The sequence below is a fragment of the Sinocyclocheilus grahami genome, unplaced genomic scaffold, assembly GCF_001515645.1.
Source record: "Sinocyclocheilus grahami isolate Dianchi unplaced genomic scaffold, SAMN03320097.WGS_v1.1 scaffold4.1, whole genome shotgun sequence".
Lineage (NCBI taxonomy): Eukaryota > Metazoa > Chordata > Actinopteri > Cypriniformes > Cyprinidae > Sinocyclocheilus > Sinocyclocheilus grahami.
Window position 1 is genome coordinate 2,342,396 of NW_015505183.1, and position 27,295 is coordinate 2,369,690.

The following is a 27,295-nucleotide window of genomic DNA, read 5'->3' on the forward strand; positions in this document are numbered from 1 at the left end:
AGATTGAGTAAATTTTTGGGTGAAGTACTCCTTTAAACCTTTGTAAAAATGTATCCATGTCGCTTATGTTTATCCTTAATAAATATTTAATGTCAGCATACAACGACCTTGTGAATCTCCCAAACTCATAATGTATTTATTTATGAATTTATTTGTCATGGCGCGTGCGTGTTGCAGGTTCTGCTCCATGGAGCATCACTTAAGTTGTATCATCAGTCAGTGTATGCGCATTTGGCATAACTCCAGAGTGGTCTGGACTCAAAGCTATCTGGAGCCATGTGTGTGTGTCTCTGTGTGTGAGGTGGGGAAGCCCATATGGCAGAAGAAAAATGCACAGTGGGGGAATGAGATATGAGTGTGTAAGGAGTGGGCTGTTTAAGATTGCATTTGAACTGTTCCTGTCTGTGTTTGTGAGGGAGTCCCTGCTGCCACACTGTGAAACGTATAGGTCATCCTACAGATGAGGTGTGGCTTACTGATTGATAGGCTGCTCTGTGGGGTTAAATGATGCTGAAGTGAAACGCTACGCTGCAGGACAGCAACGCACTGGCCACCAAAAGATAATAGGCTTGCATTAAGGTAACAGGAGAATCCGAACACATCCATGTAAACACACACTATCAAGCAGTACAAATGGGGAGTTTACAGTTCACGCTTCACACACTTATAAATGGAAACCAAAGGCTGCGTTGTTGATTGATATTGTAAAACGCATCCACATTTAGAACAGGTCACATTGGACAGCATTGTTGTAGGATCTCAAAATAACTTTTTTGGGTGGGGTGAGACATAGGCTAATGCCATGACTGATCTATAGCTCAGATCTTCACTCAGCCTTTGAAGGGATCATTATTATAATTCACTCAAAAATGAACATTCTGTAATCATTTACTCACCATCACGATGTAAGTTAGCCTACCGAATGAAAAGTGAATGGGCTGTTGAGCTCCAGAAATAAAATAAAAAACGCCACAAAACTATTTCAAATAATTTGTGTACTAGTTTTAATCTTCTGATGCCACATAAACCAAAAATTTACCAATTAGTAAAACTTAGTTATCACTCTCAAATCGTAAGACACACCCTCTTTAGTTCATTTATTTATTTAACCTACCAATCCCAATGCCTACAACCCCTTATGTTTTAAAATTGATTTTGCTAATTAGAACGTTTCATTGATTCATTGACCTCTCTGCTACTGAAGAGATTCAGTGAAAACTCTAACAAAGATCGGTCAGATGAATTTCTGACCAGTTTTACCTGGAGTCTGTCCTTCAGGACTACAGCAGAGTGTCTCTTTGATCTATTCTTTCCATTTCAGCTCAAGCGGCCCTTGCCAGGATTTATTCTTGTGTCATTCTAAGTGCATTTCTTTGCTTGGTTGCTCACTTGGGCCTTTGGTCCTGCCACTTTGTAAAGTTGCTTGGAGACAATTGCCACTGTTATGCGTGCTATAAATAAAGTTAATTAACTTGAATTGAATTTAGATTTTTTTTAAGAGTACAGTGAGTCCTTCCCGTAATCCCCTCTCCCTCTCTCTCTCACTGGATGTTCCTGCCATGTCCGTCTCTTTCCCCAGTCTCCATCTGTTACTTCTCCTCCCACGCTTCCATCCAAGGGATGGATGGATGGATGGATGAATGGATGAATGAAGAGATTGTGAGTGTTTCGATATGTGTGTTGTGTGTAGGAGGAAGGGGCTGATAGGACAGTCATCTGCTGTAACAGTTTGTTACAGACTGGACACCCCTGTGGGAAATGCATAATTTGTACCACCTTGTGTCAGCAGTCTTGAGTAGCTTCAGAGTGGAACAGCTGTAAGAATTAGCGTGTGTGTGTGGTGTGTTTGTTGATTTGTATTAATTAGAGAAGTTACACAGTTCTTAGAGGGTAGAAGAACTTTTAGAGGACAACAGATGCATTAGTTATTTTTTGTTAGCAGTTACAAATATCCCTTGAAGAAAAGTTAACTCATTGATGCATGTGGAGATGACTTCCACAAAATAGACTTTTAATAAAGAAACCAAAGGAAATGAACACTAACAGCAGAACAAACATGGAATGACGTTTATGTCTACCTCATCTACTACGTGTGTTTTCCTGGTTCCCTGGTTATAATTAAAATCTCCTGTGTTGATGTACTCCTGGTCTCCTCGTTCCTCGCTCCGCGGTCCAACACAGTAGCACCGTGACAGAATACCGGACCGTGACAGTAAGCGGTGCCCCTTCTCCCCGTGTTTGTTTTTCGTTTTTGAAAAGTGTTTTGTTTTCCTGTTTGTTTAATAACAAATAACAAAAACAAAAAACAGTATATAGTGTTTATTTGAATTAATATATATATATATATATATAGATATATATATATAATGCTGTTTTAAGATCTATTAATTCAATTTTTGTATAATTTTAATTATTAAAATGGTGTGACTGCTGTTAATGTGTTTAATCAAATGCATTTTAAATTGTAAGAAGCAATACATTTAACTGTTGTTAATGAAGTAATTGGTGTTCACACATGCACAAAGCCCCTCTCAGTAAATAAAGTATTTTACTGATTATTATTTAGGAATTTCACCCAAATGGGACATGCAACAAAAGTACAGTGATTTGCAAGCTGGATTTGAACTTGACAAAAAGAAAGAACAAAAAAAAATAAAGCAGATTGTGAAAACAGATTGTGGTTCTCTTTGGTGTCACCTATAAGCCATCGAAAATCTCTGAAATGTCTGAATTCTGACTATGAGAGAAACATTTGGTTAGGCACATTTGGATAAAAGGCACAAAACTGATCCAAACGGTAATGCAAGACTGTAAAGACTTCCAATGAACTGAGTGAAGAGTCACAACCCCTGAGAATGCCCAGTGTGTGACATTGACACCAAGAACTGTCACGCTCCAAAAACAATGAACAACATTTCAGTGTCTCTCTCTAACACATACTCACTAATCTGCTGGTGATAGATGACACATTGCTATCAACACTGTGTCTGTGAAACAGTGGGGGTCATGGTTAGAGGAGTCACCTTACCCTGTTTCACCGGCCCACACACTGCCATTAAGACATGTTTTCCCTACATGTCCCAAAACCAGTTCAAACTATGGGTGCATTATATGCTAAGCTAATACTGTTGGGACAAATGACAGTAAATGTCCTTGAGCAATGGCAACACCCCTCAGTGGGATAATCGCCAGAGAACATGTGGACGGGCATGTGAGGAGAGGGAATATGAATCCATGGGCAATCACTATAGCAGATCTTCTGAAACAATATGATGACAGAACTTAATTTTTTGGTGAACAATCCCTATAAAGTTAGCCATTGACGGTAGCCATTGACTTCTATTGTGTGGAAAATAATTCTATGGAAGTCAATGGCTACCATCAATTGTTTGGTTACCGACATTCTTAAAAAAATATCTTGTGTTCAACAGAAGAAAGAAACTTATACAGAAGTGGAAAGTGTGTAAATGATGATATAACTTAATTTTTTGGGTGAACTATACCTTTATGTTTCTAATGGTTCTGTATAGGTTTTGACAGGACATCAGACAAACTTTCCCATGGCTGTGTGAGAATGTGAGCTCACCCTACAAAAATCAACCTCCCTTTGGAGTCTCTCTTATTGATTCGCTGCTATCTGATGTGAGAATTGAGCTGGGCTGCCAATCAATGACAGGATCAGAGCAATAATACCAATGAAACATGAGCCACCATCCAGAGAGAGACCACCGCAGAGAAAGCTTATTCCATATCACATACTTATTTATAATCACTAGATATTCGCATTTTATGATCCCTTTCACTGAACATTTACATTGCATTTGACCATACATTAAATCAAAGGACACTTACTGAACGCTATGTCACAAACACGATTCTTGCCCATGCAAAACTTGCTGCATCAGTGCTGGGTGGTCACCAGGGTGTTGCTATGCAGTTGCCAAGGTCTTCTAATAGGTTTTTGTCTAAAATATTTGCTATTGCTAAGTGTTTATCGGGGTATTTTGGGTGGTTGCCAGGGTGTTGCTAAGTGTTCGGGTATTTTGAATTATTTCTAGGGCATTGCTAAGTGTTGAATAGGACGTTCTGTGTGGTTCCTCATGCATTCCTAACTGTTGGTTATGGTATTTTGGGTGGTTGCTAGGCTGTTGCCTAGTGTTAGGGTATTTTTAATGATTGCTGGGACATAGCAAGTGTTTGTTAGGGTATTGTAGAAGGTTGCCAGGGTGTTGTTAAGTGTGTGTGTGGTTGCTGGTTTTTTGCTATAGGGTAATTTAAATGCAAAGTGTTTATTTGGGTATTGTATGTGGTTGCTAGGGTGTTGCTAAGTGTTCAGTTATTTTGAATGATTGCTAGGCCATTGCTAAGTGTTTATTAAGGTATTGTCGGCGGTTGCCAGGGCATTACGTTGGTTAGGGTATGTTGCTAAGTGGTGTTTAGAGATGAGTCACACACTGAAGTTTAATATTTATGGTTAAGGATGTGAATAAACCGCTGACCACAAGTATGTGCACTTATATAGTGTCAGCTGCCTTAGTAAGCACTATGAATTCAGTACCTTGTTTGGGGGTCTGATGTACAATCAGGTACTGCATTGTACAATGGTCAGTGAAATCTCAAACCTCTCATCCATCTTTCAGGCTATGCTGATGCTCTACAACTGAAGATGATCAAAGGAAACCCCTCAGAGATCAGGACTAGCCTGTAATGTTTACAGAAGCCAGAGGAATAATGCATCACTGAGGGCTCATTAGGGTTCAACATGCTCCTGACCCAGATCAAAGAGTCAGCGTGTGGCTGTACTGGGTTGTTTACGATGTTCGGCTCTTTACAGTGGGAATAAGTCGAAGAAGTAGCCTCAAGAGGCATAAACACTCTGGCAGACACTAAAACGCACCTTTTTAATAACGACCAAACTCTTGCTGCAGCTTTTTGTACATCCCAGAATCCTCCTGGGAGTGCGGTCTGTCCCGTAAAGCAGCAAGCGGTAAGCGCTCATTAATTTAAGGCAGGCCTAAGTGCATTAAATAATTCACCTTCTACATTTCCCACTTCACATCCTTCCTTCTCCCTGACTCCTTTTTATTAGGCCAAGTCATTCATTTGCTTTTCAGAGACGGCTGACCTCATCCTTTCTTTCTGTATAATTTTTTTCTGCTTGTGAGCTTTTGGACCTTCATCAATTTTTGAGAGCTTTTTAAAGGTATTCAACCATACTGCAAGTCAGGGAAAGAGTGGGCTCTTCTAACATACATGAGCTGAGGTGAGCAGGGAATGCAAGGAGACGAAGATGACAGGAAAATAAATTAAACAGGGAAAAGTATGGCCGAAACATACTATGAACTCACAAGTTAATGCAAATGCAAGCTCCATTTCATACATAATTGTGCTTTGAAATATTTCAGAGTGCAATTCCTAATGCAGCGGAAGTTTGCATTACATTCTACAAACTGTCACAAATGATGCTATAGCAAAATTAGCACAAATGGTATTTTTATATGGTCAATTTTCTCTTTAAGGTGAGACAATGTTATGACAGATTTAAAGAGAACGGATTTCGCATCGGGTTCAGCTGGCCATGTGAATTTGCCACTGACCAACAGACATATGTTTGGTTTGAAAGTTTTTTTGCACAAAAAATATTTGGCTAATGTGAACGTACCTTCAGTCAGAGTTAGTTAAACAGTTGATATTTTTATATCTACCGGTAGTTACCTGAATAATACATGCAGTAAGCTGGCACAGGCCTGAAAGTATCTGTATCGCCCCCTTGAGGACAGACTGAGGGTTGTACCTTGGATCGACGCCTAAAATGTTCCCACCCACCTAAAATAAGAAATAAAGTGACGTGAAATCCAAAAAAAAGTGTCACAGTTGTGAGAAATAGTCGCAATTAGGAGAAGATTCACAGTTAGCTATATTACTACACACATATATATATATCTATATAGGCTCCATTAGCAATATTAGCTGTCCTCAAAAATGACTTGAAATGTGATGAGGAATTACAAAAAAACATTTTTCACAATCGATCATTTATTGACATCATAAAACAGCATTTCCAGTTTGTGTTTGGCCCTGTGATTTACACTGCCAAGACTTCAAATACACACGTAATCTTCCTCTTTCTCTCTTGTACATGACTGAATTCTCTTTGACCATTATGAAGAGTTTGCATTTCAGAGTTTAACGTGTTCATCTGTAACAGTCACACACCACACACACACGGAATACATGTATGTCCTCACTCGTCTAACATACGGCCCCTGGGACACAGATAAATAAACATCTAACACGTCTCTGATAAATCAACCATATAAATCTTGACCTCTGAATCATGATAAATGTGGAAAAATAAACCAACAAACAAAACAAAATGTCCAAAACTAGATTTATCTTCTCTTTTAATAAGAATCAAGATAAAATATTTGCTTTTAGAATAGTTGTTCTTTTGGCATCCGTTCCATTTGCTCTAGGCCATACATTTGTACATACAGTCTATAAACAATACAGTGTTTGATCAAAGGGGGATGTAATGTTTCTCTAGGAGTCATAACATGGGTGACACACCTGCCCTCAGGAACAACCGCATGGAAACACAACCTTTATTACGTGTGTTTGTGTAACAGGGATCCACTGTAACACTGTGTATTCCATTCAAAATAAACACACGCGCACACGCCACATAGGAAGGGATATCCTGGATATCAGCACATACAAAGGACACACACACTCTGACTGTCCATTAACACACACAGCACATGTACACACACTTTTGACCGTCTCTGAGTCAGACTTATTACTGGTTTATACGACACACAGCTACTAGAATCTCAAGATTGTATGTTTCGGGAAGCACTGTGGTTTGAAGAAACCGCTGCGTCAATCACCTTGTTCACCCTGACAACAGCTTGAAAAGATTTCCCATTGGTCCACTTGTACTGTGGTATGTAACTAACCAAGTAGAGTGTTGGAAGGGGTGGGGTTTTTAGGGTGGGCGGCACCTCTACGATGTACAGAAGCCGGTGGAGATTCTAGCAGACAAAGAAGGAAGGAATAGGAAGGAAAAAAACTATGAGAGTGAAGCAGTGTGGAAAAGGTCACACTGATAGCAGTGTCGAGTTTTTCAGCAGATCCACGTCTGAGAACCGGTAAACAGGTTGGAGGGGGTGGGAAAGGCATTCCAGGACAGAAGAAGAGTTTTTGGGCGTTTATGTGTGTGTTTAAGGGCTGTGGTTCATGCATGACTCTCAGACCGAGGTTGTGCCGGTGGTGAGTGTTCGGAGTGTCTCAGAGGGTGCGGGGAATGATGGTGAAAGGTAAGATGGGACAGCTGGCCTCCAGCTCCAGGGCAGTGAGGAAGCATTCGGTCGCAGCGGCGTCATTGCCTTGCGCTTGCAGCACCTCTCCCAGACTGTTCCACACGTCATGGGCCGTGCTGTTCACCTGCACCGCGTCACGCAAGATCTTCTCCGCAAGACTGTACCTCTGCAGCTGATGCAATATCAGACCCTGCAAAAACACAGACAGAGAGAGACAAATCAAAAGAGAAAAAGGGAAACTATTGTTGGTAAAAAAAACTACAGATGCCAGGAAATTTAGGATATAGTTCTGAATGAATTTTTACTTTCCTATTGATTTAATAATATGCACACATCTTTTAGCCTCAAAACTGAGTCAAGTTCATTAATTAAGGTACAACATGGCCCTTTAAGACATGGTATAATTATATTATATTATATGGTATAATTATAAAAGAATGATCAAAAATATTGATTAGTAACCACTGATCTGTAATAGAGAATTATATAATAGATATATAATATAATAGAGTCATTTATATAGATCAGTGTTAGGTAACACAATTTGTATAGAAAAACTTGATTTATTTTTAATTTTTTTTATACAAATGTACTATAATTAATTATTTATATATTACAACATTTATACTACTTTGTATTAATAATATAATATTATTCATTATAGTTTATGTAATCAGTGGTTTTTGAAAATGGAGATTATTTGAAAAAACATTTTATATATTTTTATATATTATATATTTTTAATAACATCTTATTTTATATATAATATTAGAATATATATGAAGGATCACGTGACACTGAAGGCTAGAGTAACTGGTATTATTGGCTGCTAAAAATGTAGCTTTGCCATCACAGGAATTGTTAAAAAATTATATAAATATATTACAAATATATATTTTTTTTACAGTATTACTGTTTTTATTGTATTAGACAAATACTTAAATGTATTTGTAATTTAATTTAATTAAAAAATTTAATTTAGCTATGATATTATTTTTCAAACAGTTTCTGTACTGCAAAAACTCATTGTTCTTCATATTCGGTTTGTCAAATATGTGTCAAAAGAGACCTCTATATTTCCATAAAACAATTCTATAAAAATACAGTTATCGGTTGCATTTGTTTTGAAAATGTCATATAATCTGGTTTGAATGCACAAAAGTGGTATTTTGAAGGGTTTGTTCACCCAAAAATTAAAATTAGCCTGTGTTTTACTCACCCTCAAAGCATCCTAGCTGTATGTGACTTGCTTCTTTCAGACGAATTCAATCGGAGTTATATTAAAAATTGTGCAGGCCCCTCCAAGCCTTACAATGGGGGTAAGCGGGTGTTTGTTGTCAACAGTTCAGAAGACGTGAAATAAAGTGTGTGCATCCGTAATAAAACGTCCCTCACATGGTTCCGGGGGGTGAATAAAGGCCTCCTGTAGCGAATCCATGCGTTTTTGTAAGATAAATATCCATATTTTAAACGTAATAAACACTTTTCTCTCACTTCCGCTGACTGTCATACACGGAAGATGCTCCGGCAGATGACGTAAGACGTATGCGTCGTGCACGCGCCTCCGAGAAATGCAAAAAAATGTAATTTAGCTATGATATTATTTTTCAAACAGTTTCTGTACTGCAAAAACTCATTGTTCTTCATATTCGGTTTGTCAAATATGTGTCAAAAGAGACCTCTATATTTCCATAAAACAATTCTATAAAAATACAGTCATCGGTTGCATTTGTTTTGACAATGTCATATAATCTGGTTTGAATGCACAAAAGTGGTATTTTGAAGGGTTTGTTCACCCAAAAATGAAAATTAGCCTGTGTTTTACTCACCCTCAAAGCATCCTAGCTGTATGTGACTTGCTTCTTTCAGAACTAAAATGAAGACGGACAGTTTTTGTTTCATCTAGTTGTATTTACTCAGTGCAACTTATAATAGTGAAAGATATAACACCAACATGCTAGAAAAAAACAAACAAACAGAATCACTGATTTATAAAAAGGATCACCCCTCTCCTAAAAATAACCTGTAAACTCAATCAAGTGTAGCTAATCACCTTCTCAATGGTACACAAAGCCATTTGACGTTCAACTGTGATAATTTTGATTAACTCACCATGAAGCTTTCCTGGAGCATTTCAGTCCTTGGTAGTGCAACTGAAGCAAACAATCAACTATGGGTGGCAAGGCACTGTCAAAGAGTGATCATTGTGTGCATGTGACAACAATATCACAAATTCTCCACAAATGTGGCTTGTATGGGATGGTTGCAAAAAAAAGCCACTCCTCAAGAAAGGCCACATGCAGTCACGACTGAGCTTTGTTTCTGAGGCAGATGAGACTAAAATTGTATTATTTGGCCTCAACAGCAAATTATATGTCTGTCCAATACAGCTCACCATCCAAAAACACCATTCCTACAGTAAAGCATGGAGGTGGTAATATTCTGTTATGGGGGTGTTTCTTCTGCAGCAGGACAGGAGCACTTGTCAGGATAGAAGGAAAAATGGATGGGCCAAAACACTGTCAAATTCTTGGTTGTCAATGGGAAGAAGGTTTACCTTCCAACATGGCAATGACCCAAAGCACACAGCAAAACTGAGCACACAGTGGTTAAAGAAGAAAAAGGTGAATGTCCTTGCATGGCCTAGTCAGAGCCCAGACTTAAACCCCATTGAAAATCTGTGGAATGACTTGAAGACGGCAGTCCACAAACGGTCACCATCACATTTAACTGAACTTTAACAGTTCTGCAGAGAAAAGTGGGAAATATTGTCTAGATGTGCAAAGTTAGTAGAGACTAAAGGCTGTAATTAAAGCAAAAGGTGGTTCAACAAAATACTGACACAAGGGGGTGATCCTTTTTCCAACTCAGTGATTCTGGTTTTTTATTTTATTTTCTGAAATGTTGGTGTTATATATTTTACTTGGATGTTATAATTTGTAAATACAGCTGGATAAAACAAAAACCGTCCGTCTTAATTTCAGGCTGCAAAGCAATAAAATGTGATTATTATAATTAATTAATTTGATTATAACCCCCCCCCCCCCATTATTTCGGAGCGCTGCTTTGAAGGGAAGAGGCCACCTCAGACAGTGCCTGCTCCACCCGTGACGCTGCTATGGAGGTGGCGTGGACGGAACCTGCAGTGGAAATAGAGTGCAGTGGAAATAGAAGCCTCTCCACAAACAACCACAACACTCCAGACATTAACAGTCAGGCCCCTCAGTGAAAACTCTGATCTAGAATATTATCAGAATATATCTGTAAATATCAGAATATTGTTTATATACACATGAAGACAAAACAGCTTGATCACAGCTCATCCCTGTTCTCAACAGTGCTATTATTGTTAATTAAAAGTAATATTAAAATCAAAACTATTAAAAATCATTATTTGAATTAAAGCTATAATAAAATTAAATATAAATATTTGATGAAAAATTGTAAAGAATTACTGTTGACTTGGCAACAAAGTAAAATAAAATGCTAAAATGACTAAAACAGAAACCGAAATAAAAATAAATTAAAGCAAAAAAATGTAAACTAATAAAAATATCAAGTACATAACATAATTACAAAAAAAAAACTGAAAATGCAAAAAAGAAAAAAAGAAAAGAAAAAAAACGCTAATTCAAAATATTATTAAACACTTGTTCTTATATATTTAACATATAAGTGTTCAAGTTTGAAAATGTCTTGATTTGAAAATTTCTTGATCTATAACTGTTTTTCTATTCTAATGTTCAAGATTTAAAAATAAATGAACACTAGTCATGTGAGGTAATTTTAGGAAACACAGGGGTGAAGAAACACCATGACAAAGATTCAGAGATCCAACAATCTGCAGTCAACTCTCAGAATTTCCAAAATGTGGACACAATTCAAAACAAGCACACTTGCACACACCACTTAAACACAAACAGCATAAAATTATTAACAGTGAAAAAATGAAGCTCTGCACATTTGCAGCTACTTTCCACAAATTTACCAAATCTTGCATTTTAAAAGTGCTGGCTGTAAAATAGTTTTCTCCTGTCTGCTTGGATTGAAATAGAGTGCTTTCAATTAAATGTATTATTCACCCAAAATTACATTCTGGTTCTCATATACAATCATTTGAAATGTGAAAGTATCATCAAATGATTCACTAAAAAGATCAGACTTAAAAGAACAATTCATTCACAAACTGAATATTCATAATTTTCAGTGAATAACAACTCTATTTAGGTCTGTTCCTCACACATGTATATTGTAAGTAGGGCTGTCAAAATAAATGTTTGCGTTTGCATGATATGTGTGTATATTTATATGTATACCTAAATACACACACATACATGTATAGATTTAAGAAATATTTATATGTATATATCTATTCATATGTATATATGATTTATATTATATATAACTATAAATATATATTACATATATTTCTTAAATATATACATGTATGTGTGTGTGTTTATATATACATACACGCACAGTACACACACATATATAACGTAACCACAAACTTTGGATGCGATAAATCATGATTAATCGATTTGAATCGAAACCCTAATTGTAAGCCATCTGAATACAGTCCTTAAATCAAATATGATATTTTTTATAGATTTTTGCATCAATTTGAAGCTTCAGTGCTACAATTTCCATTCTTTATAACTGCATTCAATGAGCGATTTGTAAAATCTTCATAATTTCTACTTTTGTGTTCCACCATTCAAAACTTTGAGGTCGGTAAATCAAAAATACTGTAAAAACAGTAATATTGTGAAATATTATTACCATATAAAGTAGGTTTTCTATTTGAATACATTTTAAAATGTAATTTATTCCTATGATGACAATGCTGAATTTTCAGCGGCCAGCAGCAAATGACCTTCAGTTCCGGGTGAGCAGTTTTACCAATAAATTACAGATTTGGCCTCGGTTCCTTTTCAATTTGCCAGATTCAGGAGATGAACTGAAGACACCACATTGGTTTCCTGAACTGAAATGAAAAATTGCCCCCTGCAGTTCAGCGATCACAGATTCCCTATTTGTCTAGACGTGCGGCTGCCCAGCAGAGCTGTGGTCAGGGCATCAGTGTGGTCATTAAAGTCTCTGTCGGGGTTCAGAGGAACTTATTAGGATCCTCAAGAGTCTCTATGAGTCACTGGCTGGATTTTATCGACCAAACCAGTGGGACATAAAACACATTCGGACTGAAATCGATCCCTGTACATCTCAGTTTCTTTCTCTTTAGCAATGAGCCTGTTGAGTCAAATCCATAGCTGCTGCTCCTATGTTTAGCATTTCTATGGCGACGGTGGACAAAGTCATGGATCAATGGACCAAACACTGAGAATCTGACCCTATGTGTACTGAGTTTAAAAGGCTTCCAGGGGACCTCTTCATGAACGTCCTATACCACAGCCTTTAAAAACTCACAGAGGCCACAAGAATGAACACATTTAAACTGTGAAACAGAACATTTATGGCTGTTCTAGGTTATACAAATATAACAGTATATAAGTTCATCCAAAAATGAAAATTTGGCCATATTTCTTATTCTCATGTTGTTCCAAACCTTAATGACTCTTGTTCTCATTTTAATCGCACTTTCTGACACAACATGTTGTCAAATGCATTAATATACTACCGTTCAAAAGTTTGGGGGCAGTAAGATTTATGCTCTTTTGAAAGAAATTAACACTTTTACTTTTAAAAGTGAGAATAATTTCAAAATAAATGCTGTTCTTTTAAACGTTTAATTATTACTTTAAATTATATTAATAGTTCACAATATGATTGTTTTTACTGTATTTTGATCAAATGTATGCTGCCTTGTTGTTTCATAAGAGTCTTCTTTAAAAAACATTAAAAAAAATCTTACTGACCCCAAACCTTTGAATGTTAATGAATATATGTACAGTAAATGAAATTTGAAAGCTACGCTGGAGGGGTAACTCAAATTCCATCATGTGACTTCAGGAGACTTTTGAATTAAGCTCAAAAGTCAAACAGATTACTTCTATGGTGCTGTTATAATGGTGCTGTTTTGTAATTTGGGAACTTGACAACATCTGCATTTTCACTGTGTGGAAGAGCAGCTTGGACATTGTGCTCAGTTTCTCAATTTGTGTTTTACACAAAAAACAAAGTCATACAGATTTGTACAACATTTGCAAAAGATCCAAAATTAAGGCTCTATTTTAAAAATTCTTATACTTGACTGTGTTGAAAGCGCATTACAAATTTCTGAAGTAGGTTAACAGCTTCACATCTCTCTTAAGCACATGCATGTACACACGCAAACTCAAACACCCCATGATGCATTAGACCAGGCTGCAGAAAGAGTGTGACCATAGAGCTCCATGCTAGGAGTGGGAAAGCATCATCACACACAATCACACACACATACATAAGAAGAAAATATGTTTGTAAAGAGACAGTACTTTCTTCACAAGAACCTGCTGTAAATATAGAGAAAGTCTTTGGTTTGTAATGCATCCCCCATTTTGGCATTCCTAGAAGCCTGCGATAACCTGTACACAGCATATGTCATTGATTTTTTCTGCAAGCAGGCACATTTAAATTCATAATCATTTAACATTATTAATTTATTTGTAAAATACAGGGGACATAATTTCCCAGTTACTTTCCAGTGAATTAGGCTAAAAGGTTATTTAACTCCTTAATACAATACAATATTTTTAGTGTTCTCTAGCAATTCAAATATGTTTGTAAAGAGACAGTACTTTCTTCACAAGAACCTGCTGTAAATATAGAGAAAGTCTTTGGTTTGTAATGCATCCCCCATTTTGGCATTCCTAGAAGCCTGTGATAACCTGTACACAGCATATGTCATTGATTTTTTCTGCAAGCAGGCACATTTAAATTCATAATCATTTAACATTATTAATTTATTTGTAAAATACAGGGGACATAATTTCCCAGTTACTTTCCAGTGAATTAGGCTAAAAGGTTATTTAACTCCTTAATACAATACAATATTTTTAGTGTTCTCTAGCAATTTGAATCAATTTTTCAAGTCCCCAAAAACAATTAATTCCATTTAAACTCCAAAAGCAGTTTTTAGCTTTGATTTTTACAAGCTATGACTGTTTCCAGATACTGTGTCGTAATTGGCCGTAAATGAGCACCTCTCAGCACGATCATGACACCCGCAATCCCGTCCTCTTAAACGTTTCATCGCTCTGTTAACAGAGCCTGGACTTTAGAAACAGCTGCTAAATGTGAGACACTAAAGAAAATTAGAGCTTGTGATCCATGGTCAAGAGACCTGGGTGCTGTTCCATCAGATACCACACACCCAATTTATATCAAGTGACCTTAATGACAAATCATCAATATTTAAATAACTTTTAAAATAATTACAGTGCTTGACTTCACTCAGGTTTCAAATAAAATGAAACAATAATCTTAAACTGGGATTAAACTGTGGACTGTCAGATGGAATTAAAAGAGCTTAAGTCTAATTTTGGACCAATGGTTAAAAAATTAGAGCACATTTTAGACAAGGTCATTGCTCTCCTGAGGCACCAAATTATTTAGATGAATTTTTAATCACAGAACACTTTTATAGGGCTTTTGTGATAACAAGAGACAGGTAGTGTGTATATTTACATATATAATATACCATTTAAGAGTTTGGGGTCAAGATTTCATTTTATTTTTATTAAAGAAATACATTTTTTGTTCAGCATGGATTCATTAAATTCATCAAACGTGACAAATTAGTGTAAATGGGGGAAAAATGGTAAATCGTTTTTTAATATCTATGCAGGATTAAAGTGTTATTCATGGCTGTAGCATAGACACCGCACAAGCTGTTTCGGAGTATAATAAAGTGCTGTTTATAATACTAACCCTAATAATGATCAAAAGTAATAGAGATACTTGCCATACCATTAATAATAATAACAAGTATAATAATAATAATAACTAAGTGTATCATTAAAACTAAAAGGTCAGAATCCAAACAGAGCTAAAAGTACCCATAAATATTTGGCTTTAAGTAGCAGTATGCGTTAAACCCTGTTTGAAAGGCCTGGAGGAACAATACTGTCTCTTTAATTATTAAGAACTGAGGCCAAATGAGTGCATTTACGTCTCTCTTCAGCACAAAGAGGCCTGGGACACAAAACGCCAGGAGAGGACACAGAATAAGGGGGTAAAACAAAAGGTAAGAGGCAACGCGTCCATTGAACACATTATGCCGGAGTGTGTTGGAGTGTCTTAACAGACAGGTGGTGGGTGCACTCTGCTAAGGGGGAGAAGGCCAGCGAGGCAATGAAGCAGGTGTGTGTGTGTGCGTGTGTGTTTACATGTACAGACATAAACAGCAATCTGACAGCGATTGCCTGAGACAGATGTTTTTACATGATGTAAACAGGGCCAGAGGGAGAATGTATCTTAGATGAAGAGAAAGGTGACAAAACTGCAGTATGAGTGAGTTTGAGTAACACAGGAAATCTGTAGATGAACTCTCTCTCTCTCTCTCTAAAGATACGAGTGTGGATATGATCCCAGGTCTTAAACGGCTGATAGCAAGTGTCACTGCTTCTCTGTCTTTCGTTTCCCCACGAGCCTCTCAGTGGAGATTAAGTGCTTAGCGTCAGTCTCACGGGCCACTGGATCCCTGAACCCACACCATCACATCATCCTGCCAGTGGCATTTACAGTCTTATAACAGCCCCGTACTCAATTAATGGCCTTTTACAGCTGATATAAGCCATAACTTGACACACCATAAAAGTAGAGCGAGCTACATCTAACTCTTGAAACAAAAGTACATGGACTCAATCGCTTATTCACATAATTTGTGCATTTAAGATTTTTTTCTTCACTATACTTCAAACTAGAAAAAAAAGTATAAATATGGCCTGAAAATTGGTGGGAAAATTGCTTCTTGGGCAGGTAAAAATCTCCACATTACAAATCCATTAGTGTCTGAAGGTCTTTAGAGGCCATGGTCTTCAAAATGAGGCCTTAAAACCCAAACAGCTTCAGTGCCAATCCAAACTATAGCAGCAAACAAGTCACCAAACACTTAACCAAATCCCAATTGAATTGGGCTGGTAGGTGGGGTTATGCAGGCAGAGCAGTGCAGTTAGGGGCAGGGGATTGGCTAGTGAGAGGAGACTCATGCCAGGCTATTGGCCGAAAAACACACACAAGGTGCACAGTGAATTACTGGCGGAGGAGAAGCGTCGGCGGGGGGCGTGGTCACAGAAAGCATGGCTGCTGCGCCTCTGGGTGGATTCGGCCTTGGGTGGAGGTGAAGAATAGAAGGATGAAAGAGGAAAAAGAGGAGATACAGGTTCTGACCCCGAGATGGAGGAAGAGGCATGAGAGGCTAGGAATAATAAATGAGAAAGTGAAAAGGATGTGATATTTAAAAAAAATTAAAGATAAATTATTTGGGGAAACACAGAATATTGAGGGAAAAAAAAGAATATTAAAATCAATCATGAATTTGAACTACGTTAAACAATGTTAAAAACAATGCATTTTTAAGTTCTGACCTGTATGTAAATTCTGTAAATTTAAATTAAATTAAAATGACAAAGTAAATAAAAATTTTAATAGATTGACAGGCATTAAAATATGGAAAATGTAAATAAATAAATAATTAATTAAAAAATAAATAAAATAAAATAAAATAAATAACCAGAACTGAACAGCTGGAACAGAAAGATAAGTTTGTAAAGAAAATAATTAAATTAAATTAAACTAAAATTACAAAGTAAATACAATTTTTAATTGATTGACAGCCATAAAAATAATGGAAAATGTAAATAATTAAATTAATAAAAAATTTAATTAAATAAATAAATAACCAGAACTGAACAGAACGGAAAGATAAGGTTGTAAAGAAAATGGGTAACTGCTGAATCACAGAGGCAAGATGACAAGTTTACTGTCTGCATACACAGCACAGAAACCCTCCACCATCACTGCTGTGCAAACACAGCAAATAAACACCTGCACTCATCTCAGCCCTCTTTATCTAATTACTCTACTCGCTGCACAAGATACTGGGAAAATTCATGTAAATTTAGCTGAAACTGAAATGAGTCAAAGCAGTTTTTCACATGAAGTACTGAATAAAGGCCTATTGTTCTTTTAGGAATTAAAGGGGTTAAACCACAAATTTTTCTTGTGTTGAGGAATTATAGCATCCATCCTATTTCCTTCTAATCACCTTACCATGACTTGGCAGGCCAAGTTGCTTCACACTAAACAGTGTTTTGACGTCAGAAACCGTATTTTTTGCAACATAGTTTCAACTAAATGACTTTTTGTACAAAAAAAGTATAGTATCTGAAGTATAAATACAGTATGTTTGCATAGAACTTCAAAAATAAAAACAGAAGAATATTTTCATGATATGACCCTTCTACAAGGATTACAGCTTTAGAAATTCAAAAAATAAAAGTATATTACAAAATGCATTAACCCATCATCTCATTAGGCCATTCGTTCTAAATATAAATCTGTGTTTGAGAGAGAAAGAGAAAGACATATGCAGAAAATACAGATAAAATGACAGCAAAGCTGATGTCTGTTGTCATGGTGATGCAAACTCACCAAAAAGGTATACACAATAACAATAGAGATACAGATATGTGGACATTAATTTGTGTGTGTGCATGTGCGCACTCACCTGTCTCTGGATCACTGAAGTCAGGTAGTGTCATGGCATTCAGCTGGCGACGGTCAGCAACAGCTCTGTCTAACAGACTGCTCCCCCTCCCAGAATCACTTTACACACCGAGAGAGGACGAGAAGCAAGAGGCAATTAAGACGATAAAATTAGAGAACGAGTCAAGCACTCAGACAGGAGACAGAGGATATCACGATACTTGCACATCAATACACACAGAATGATGAAACCCTCAGAAATTTCACTCAGCATCTCATGGCACAGTGCTTCTGCACACACAACCACAATGCTTCTGCAACACTATTCATCTTAAAAGGAGTATAAAAAGGGTGGTTGTCAGGACATTGTGGTTACTTGCATATTGAGAATGGCTGCTGGAGTGGTTGCTCATTGGTCCAAATCAAAAAGAGCCCAAACCCAAGTCTTGATGAAATGATTTACAGATATGTCTCGGATCGAGCTATTAATGTAAGTGTAACGAAATTTCACCCATTTTATTGTTAACCAGGCAAAAAAAATAAATAAATCATGAATCCGATCACTTAGTAAAAGAACCATGCATCTGTGGAGACTGTGGAGTTCACTCAGGGCCAGAAGGCTGCTTGGTTTGACTACTGTGTGAGCTGTGCTTCATACATTGCTAAAAAAAGACATTGACAAAAGGCATTTTTTTTGCTCACAAAATTATACAGAAATTTCACTAATGCACGATTTCTCCCATTCATATTTCTAGATGTGGTTTGTCTCTGTGTCCTCATACTGTCTCTGGAATGCGCACAAAAACATCTGACCGTGTTGCAACTGTTTAGGGTTCGAGGACGACTTTGGTGGGGTTTAGGGAGGATGAGCACAAGTGGTCCTCTGACAAAGTAGCGCTACCCAGGGTTTGGATGGAGGGACTCTGAATATGTGGCATAGTTTGGTTACAGTGTCCAGGCACTAACTGGTCTCTGGCGGATTGTCACCAGGTACTGAGTTCAGGACAGTTTGACAGGAAAAGCTGGAGTATTCTGGCAGTGGGGGGCGGGTATTTCAGCCATTAGAATGAGAGAAAGCAGGACTGAATCATAGTATGCAGCAGTGGTATGAGCTGTGCTTTTATTTATTTTTAATGAAAGTGTGGTGAGCTCCTTACAGTCAGAGAGACATGCTGTGCTGTCTTATGTGTGATGGTGAGTGCCGACACTTGAGCTTCTAGCATTCATGTGTCAACAGCTGGAGTGTGTGTGTACCTGGGGTTGGTGAGGTTGTAACAGGACTTCCAAATCTGCAGCATGCGTTTGCAGGAGAGTAATGCATCCTCTGGACCTCGACACAACGTCTCCAACTTCACCTTTGTGAATAATAGACTACACAGACAAAAAAAAGTGTTTATTATCACTCTCCGTCCATCTGAATGTCTAATTAAGTATTTAATAAACAAAGAAAAGCGTTTATTGAACACAGATAAAGATAAATCAGTCTTAATCTCTTCTGCACGACATTTTAAATACAAAACTTTAAACCAAAGTCAAGTTGATTCGTCCCTTTGTGCTGGGATAACTTCAAATAAATCAACAGAGCATATCAATAGATTTCTCTCTATGGTACAATAAACTGAACAATGAGAGAAAAATAAACGTCCATGAATACTGTACAGGTATATTGCATGTTGTTTGGTCTATTGTGAATGTATGATGTATTGTATATTGTGTATATGTGTTATGTATTCATGTACATTATGAATACATAACACATATTGAATGTTGTGTTGTATATTGTGCATATGTGTTGTGAAATGTATCAATTCTGGTCGATACTGATAAGCCAATAATAATTCTTATGTTATGACCATTAACCCATAAATTGCTGATTTTACTTGTCTAAATACATTAAAAATTAAACACTAAAAATTTAAATCAACCATTTAAACGCTGCCAGCTACCTTTGTTTGGGGTCAGGAAGTTTATCCCATTCTATTAACCAATGTTTTTGCTTCTGACCTTCGATGATCCAGTTCAACCGTACTAATGAGCAAAAATTACTCAAGACAAACATTTGTGTGTCTTTTTTTATTTTTTATTGCTGAAGTGTGTTGAAATGTCTTCTTCTGCATTCTACTGTGCGGACGTAAATTTACATTTCCTTCAGCCTGAGGCTTATTCATTTCACTTTTGGTGTGAAACGGCTTTTATATTTATATTAACACAAAAGTAACGTAACACATTACTTTCCATAAAAAGTAACTAAGCAACGTAATTAGTTACTTTTTATGGAGTAACGCAATATTGTAATGCATTTTAAAAGTAACTTTCCCCAACACTGAAAGTGACAGTAAAGACATTTATAATGTTATAAAAGATTTCTATTTCAAATATGTACTGGTATTTTGAACTTTCTATTCATCAAAGAATCCTAAAAAAATGTATCACCGTTTCCACACAAAATGTTTAGCAGCACAATGTTTCTTGAGAAGCAAATCAGCATATTAGAATGATTTCTGAAGGATCATATGACACTGTAGACTGGAGTAATGGCCATGGAAAATTCAGCTTTGCCATCAGGAATAAAACAATTTTTTTGAAACACATAAAAATAGAAAACAGTAAAAATATTTCACAATATTACTGTTTTAACGGCATTTTAACTGTAACTTTAACTTCAAATGAGCATAGAATGACAACAAATGTAATATAAATATAAATAGGAAAATAATTAAATATCAAATATTAACCAATGTATGTACAATAATCCAAATTATGTTTTTTGTTATATTGAGTGTTGTTTTGTATATTGTGCATATGTGGATGAATGTTTGTTGAGTATTGTATCTTGTCTAGTGTTGTTAATCTCTGCTAATGAGATGCACAGAATCCCCTAATAACACCTGTATTTCACACACATTTCTGCAGACAGCAGATCTGCTCGAGCTGAGTGAAAGTCCCACCATCAAGAGTGCAGATGGGCATTTCTATAATCAGATATGGCAGCATGTGAAGAGATCCAGCAGGGGTGTGTGTGTGTTTATGTGTGAAGCAGATACCATATATAGAGTCTGCTCTTTAACAGCTCGCTGTCGTTGCAGCTGCTCGACTCTGAGCTGAACAGAGATTGGTTAGAGCTTTAATCACGCGCTGCATTCTCTGTAGGCCATGCTGGTCCGAGTTCAGCCAATTCAGAGAGCTGATGGCACATTCTCATTAGCCGTGCTTTCATCTCTGCTGTAGTTGCACACTACGCCGCTAGGACGCCTACACAATCACTGATTTAATCCTGTCGTGTGAGTGTGGAATAAGGAGGGCTGGGTGTTCTGGTGCATTTCCTTTCAAGGCAATGAAGCAAAATGCATGGAAATACACACACAAACTGGACAAACGCACATATGCACAATACCAAAACCCTGAGGGGAAAAACAGGGTGAAAAAGAGGGCCATAGGATTGGAGGAAAAAGAAAGCTGTAGTACGCAAAAAGCACACAGCTTCACACACACACTAATACAGAGATGGAGGGGACTCTGATCAAATTGAATGAGAAGGGAATTTGCGTGGGGACTGCCCAGTGCTTCATACATCCAGCACACACACACGCATACTTTGTCTAACTAACTCGTCTAATTGAAGATGCCAGCAGCAGATATGTACCCATCTATCCCAGCTGCTACAGCAAACATAAACATTCTCTATTTTTTTCTATCATGTAAGTGGCTGAAGCACACAGCTTCACACACACACTAATACAGAGATGGAGGGGACTCTGATCAAATTGAATGAGAAGGGAATTTGCGTGGGGACTGCCCAGTGCTTCATACATCCAGCACACACACACGCATACTTTGTCTAACTAACTCGTCTAATTGAAGATGCCAGCAGCAGATATGTACCCATCTATCCCAGCTGCTACAGCAAACATAAACATTCTCATTAGAGTGGGCACTGTGGCATGCCTCTAAATGTCTAAACACTGCCTGCCACTGTTTGTGTGTGTGCGTGTGTACGTGTGTGTGAATGCTGTGCAAAAGAATAGGCTCCTTGTCATTCGCATTTCATCAGTGTGTGTGTGTGAGAGAGAGAGAGAGAAAGAGAGAGAGATTTAGTTAGTTAAATTTAGGACAGTCTGAAAATCACCTCTGGAAAGCGCTCAGCGCTTTTTTCTGATACTCTTCCTGCATTCCTCGAAGAGATGCTGTTAAGACGACAGAAATGTGAGAAGATGGTAAGGACAAGATAAAGCAAGAAACAATCTGTAAGGTTTCAGATACCTTAATGTTAAGAGAAAGAATATCACAGGATTATAGTGTGTGTAACAGAGGGAAGACATAATGTATAGAGCATTACAGAGTGATTATTAAATTATGTAACGGTCATTACAAAGTGTGTTATATAAGAAAAGAGAGAGGTTATAAAGTATCAGTGGATTATAGAAGGGTATAGATCGTGTTATAGAATGCAGAGAAAATGTATAAAGCATTATGAAGGCATTACAGAGAAATACAGAGCATGTTTAAAATGTGTTATATAAGAGTAGAGAAAGGGAAACGTACAAATCGTTTAAACGGTACAGAATAGTGATTCTCAACCAGGGCCAAAAACTTCCAAGTGGGCCATAGGATGATAATGAAAATGATTTAATTATATTAAAATATATATATTTTTAAATATATTCAAACTTAATAAAAATAATATTTCCCCCCCCTTAATAACTATTATTTTCATTGAAAATCATGCAGAATCAGAATCTTGATTATTACAAAATCTCAAAATGAATTGTGTTCAATGAATATATCAACACTCCCAGTTTCTGTTAATAACAATGTATGACAACAATGTAAGTGTTGCCACAATTACAGCAGAAATACCAGAGGTATTCTTAGCCAATATGGGGGGGCCTTTGAATTACACAGGTTGAGAACCACCAGCATTATAAAAGATTATAGAAAGTGTATTGTTTTATATAAGTATTATATAAGTATCACATATATGTGTTATGTATTCATGTTATATTGAATATTGTGTTGTATATTGTGCATATGTGTTGTGAAATGTATCAATTCTGGTCAATACTGATAAGCCAATAATTATTTTTATGTTATGACCATTAACCCATAAATTGCTGATTTTACTTGTCTAAATACATAAAAAATAAAACACTAAAAATTTAAATCAACCATTTAAATGTTGCCAGCCACCTTTGTTTGGGGTCAGGAAGTTTTTTTTTTTTTTTTAAGAAATACTTTTATTCAGCAAGGATGCATTGAATTGATCAAAAGTGACCAGTGTTGGGGGGTAACGCATTACAAGTAACGCGAGTTACGTAATCAGATTACTTTTTTCAAGTAACTATTAAAGTAACGCATTACTTTTTAATTTACAAGAGAATATCTGAGTTACTTTTTAAATAAGTACTTTTTTTTCCAATTTATTGATTGACAGCTCTCTTGTCCCAATGTTGAGAGAAATCAGAAGATGTTACTGTAGTTCTAAAATAAATATGAATTAATTCATCTCACTCACAAAAAAAACAACAACACAGATTCAGTATTCCTCAAAATGAATTAAATAATGCAACTCAGAATATGATGCAAACCTGCAATAATTAAATGTTAAACAACACAAATATCCTTTATGTATTTTATCCCATTCTATTAACCAATGTTTTTGGTTTATAGAAAGTGTATTGTTTTATATAATTATTATAGAGTGGATCAAAGTGCATTATATAAGGAAGAGAAAAAAACTGCATAGTATAAAAGACTACTGGGAGGGTATATAGTATTTTAGATGGTAGAGAAAGAGTTTACAGTAATATAAAGAAATTAAGGAGACAATATAGAGTGTTATAGAGAGGTACAGAGTGAATTATAGAGGACAAAACAAGGTATAAAATATTATAAATGGATTATAGGGAAAATGTGTGTGTGTGTTAAAGAGGATACAGTAAAGATTACAGTCTTATAAGGGTATAGAATTGGTATATACAGTGCATTCTACTGCAGGTATGCTTACCATCTGTGGCTTTCAGGCTGTAGACGAGACCAATAGCTAGATAGCCTTTGGCCCTGAATTCAGCCGCCTTCTCACCCATATCAATCACTATTTTAGCAAAGCGCTCACCTTCTTCCAGCTAAAAAAAACACAAATACACACCCCATGTCATCACCATCTCACTGTTCGTGGACGGTCTAACAGTAAAGGATTTACAGAGTCATAAACAGGTCAGGGTCAGCTCTCCGGTTGAGCCTGTGCGTATTTCCCATGATTCCTCTTTTATTACCCAGTGCAGATTTCCAATACACAGCTTGACGGCCAGCAGAGGAATGGTGGGATTGTCCGGCTTCAGTCTTATACACTCCTTCAGCACCTTCACTGCTCGAGCCGACTACACACACACACAACAAGATTAGACTCAGAGTAATTTCTAGCAGAATATATATATATATATATATATATATATATATATATATACACAGAGGTGTGAAAAACTTTTTTCCCTTAATAAATGAAATCATCATTTAAAAACCGCATTTTGTATTTACTTGCATTATCTTTGTGTAATATTTAAATTTGTTTGTATTTACTTGCATTATCTTTGTGTAATATTTAAATTTGTTTGTATTTACTTGCATTATCTTTGTGTAATATTTAAATTTGTTTGTATTTACTTGCATTATCTTTGTGTAATATTTAAATTTGTTTGATGATCTGAAACATTAAAGTGTGACAGACATGCAAAAAAATAAGAAATCAGGAAGGGAGCCAACACTTTTTCACACCAATGTATATACTGCATATATATACTGTATATATATATATATGTATGATCAAAAGTGACAGTAAAGACTGAAAATTCTGCCTTTCATCACAGGATTAAATTACATTTCTTAAAATATATTAAAAGTACAAACCAGTTATTTTTAATTGTAATAATATTTTGGTATATTAGTTTTTACTGTATTTTTGATCAGACAAATGTAGCCTTGGTGAGCATAAGAAACTCTTTTCAAAATCTTCAGACATTTTTACTGACATATTACTTATATAAAAAATAAAAGAATATAATTGAGTATTAAATATATAAGATATAATATAATATAAGATATATTATATAAAATAAATGACATAAAAAGGACTTTAACATGATTAATTTTCCTTTCACTGAAATCATAACTTTAAAATTGCCTGATATGTCTAGGTTTTCAATGACTATGGGAACTCTGAGGAACATTGAACGCAGAAAATGGAACACTAACCTTCCCAGCAGCCATTAGGGAGAGAGCAAGCTGGAACCAGAGATGAAACTCCTCAAAGGCAAACTTCATGGCTCTTTCGAGACACTGTGGAGAAGAGACATTAAGATAACCACAGATAAAAGTTGAGAACAATAATTATGACCCCCAACAGATACATGCACAAAGGTCAAACACAGAGCCAGGCAATGTCTCCTGCTAAAGATTACCCAGCGTGCCACAGGCTTTCAGTGTGTCTCTGAGGCTTTACAGTTAATCACACCAGCAGATTAGCAGAGAGCAATTCATTGAACAATAGATCTACATGACAAACAGCTACACAAACCACACACACACACGACACTGCAGAGGTCACACACAATAAATATGGCAGACTCCCAGGACCCTGTGATTGCCATAAAACCATAAAATCCTTGAATATAAAAGACACAGCAAAAGTTATGCTGAGTCCAACATTAGCAACAACAGCATGATCAACAGATGGAGATGGAAGAGAAAAATCTGTCCAGGTACACTAATGAAAACATCAGACTACAAACCACACACACACAAAAAATGCTTTTCTTTGCCTAAATAGGTCAGGCTTCCGAAAACAAACACTGAGGCTTGTCCGTGGCTAAAATAAAATATTAAGTAGAAAGTTATTAACAATGCTGTTTAATTTGGACACATTTGTGACATGTAGATTTGTGCTCTAATATTGAATCTGGGTTAGTTCTGAATACAAAAAAAGCTATGTAATATAACATAATAACATGAAATCGTTTATTATAAATAATTGAAGCAGTATTCTGGTTTGTTACATGCCCCCAAACTCACATGCACACTGTGAATAACCTCCAGACCAGACACAGACACATACATTCACACAGGCCTGTTCTGTCCTAAATAGGTCAGGCTTCCGAAAACAAACACTGAGGCTTGTCCGTGGCTAAAATAAAATATTAAGTAGAAAGTTATTAACAATGATGTTTAATTTGGACACATTTGTGACATGTAGATTTGTGCTCTAATATTGAATCTGGGTTAGTTCTGAATACAAAAAAAGCTATGTAATATAACATAATAACATGAAATCGTTTATTATAAATAATTGAAGCAGTATTCTGGTTTGTTACATGCCCCCAAACTCACATGCACACTGTGAATAACCTCCAGACCAGACACAGACACATACATTCACACAGAGGGAGCGCAGTCTAGAGTGCAGGTCTGGTCTTGTTACCACAGCAACCACACCGGGAGGTTTAACTCGTCCCGCTGAGGGAGTATTCCTGAATGTTCCCATGGTGATGAGCGTGGGCAGGACCTCACCTCTGAGAGCATCTCATACTGTCCGCGTCGGCCGAGCGCGATGGTCAGCAGGTCGTACACCAGTGAGGCGCTCTGGAGGCTGATGATCCGGTCATTATTGTGTTCGGGGATTCGACTCAATACGGCATCTCTGTTAGCCTATGATAAATACAGATATTAATACACACATTCCCCCAAACAGACATGATTACACTACACTCCCTGTGATGGCAAAGCTGAATTTTCAGTAGCCATTACTCCAGTCTTGGTTACATGATCCTTCAGAAATCATTCTAATATGCTGATTTGATGCTCAAGAAAAAGTCTCTTATTATTATCAAAGACGAAAACAACTAAATTTGTCTTTTTATTTTTTAGTGGACAGTTATACATTTTTTTACAGGATTCTCTGATGATTAGAAAGTTCAAACAGCATTTCTTTAAAATATAAATCTTTTGTAACATTATACATATCTTTACTGTCACTTTTGACTAATTTAATGTGTCCTTGATCAATAAAATTTATTTTAAAAAATTGAACAGAAGTGTAGTATACTTGGGCTACCAATAACAGAGACTATTATTAACATTAGACAGCTTCATTTTAGGTCAGTTTGCAGCAGTAACACCTTATTTCTATGAAATAAAACACTGTTTAATCACACTGTGCATAAGTAAAAACTCATTATGACTGAACATAACTCACTCGCAGAGCTGTTGAACGGTCAATTTAAAGAAAACTGAAGAAAAAAGTCACATGAGCAAGAGATCTAATGAGACTTTCTGCT

At 36.4% G+C, this 27,295-nt stretch overlaps 1 protein-coding gene across 1 annotated transcript in view; it reads right to left on the reverse strand.

Moving 5' to 3' along the window:
* Positions 1-6,018: 6,018 nt before the first annotated feature.
* Positions 6,019-27,295, reverse strand: part of LOC107583373 (tetratricopeptide repeat protein 7B) — a 35,498-nt gene continuing 14,221 nt past the window's right edge. The window contains exons 9-17 of the mRNA XM_016269570.1: positions 26,529-26,666; positions 25,218-25,301; positions 24,242-24,346; positions 23,974-24,091; positions 22,096-22,153; positions 19,224-19,340; positions 17,992-18,089; positions 10,380-10,462; positions 6,019-7,512 (exon numbers count right to left, since the gene is read on the reverse strand). Of these exons, the coding sequence (XP_016125056.1) occupies positions 7,291-7,512; positions 10,380-10,462; positions 17,992-18,089; positions 19,224-19,340; positions 22,096-22,153; positions 23,974-24,091; positions 24,242-24,346; positions 25,218-25,301; positions 26,529-26,666 (1,023 nt within the window). The 3' untranslated portion in view covers positions 6,019-7,290. The remainder of the gene's footprint in view (positions 7,513-10,379; positions 10,463-17,991; positions 18,090-19,223; positions 19,341-22,095; positions 22,154-23,973; positions 24,092-24,241; positions 24,347-25,217; positions 25,302-26,528; positions 26,667-27,295) is intronic.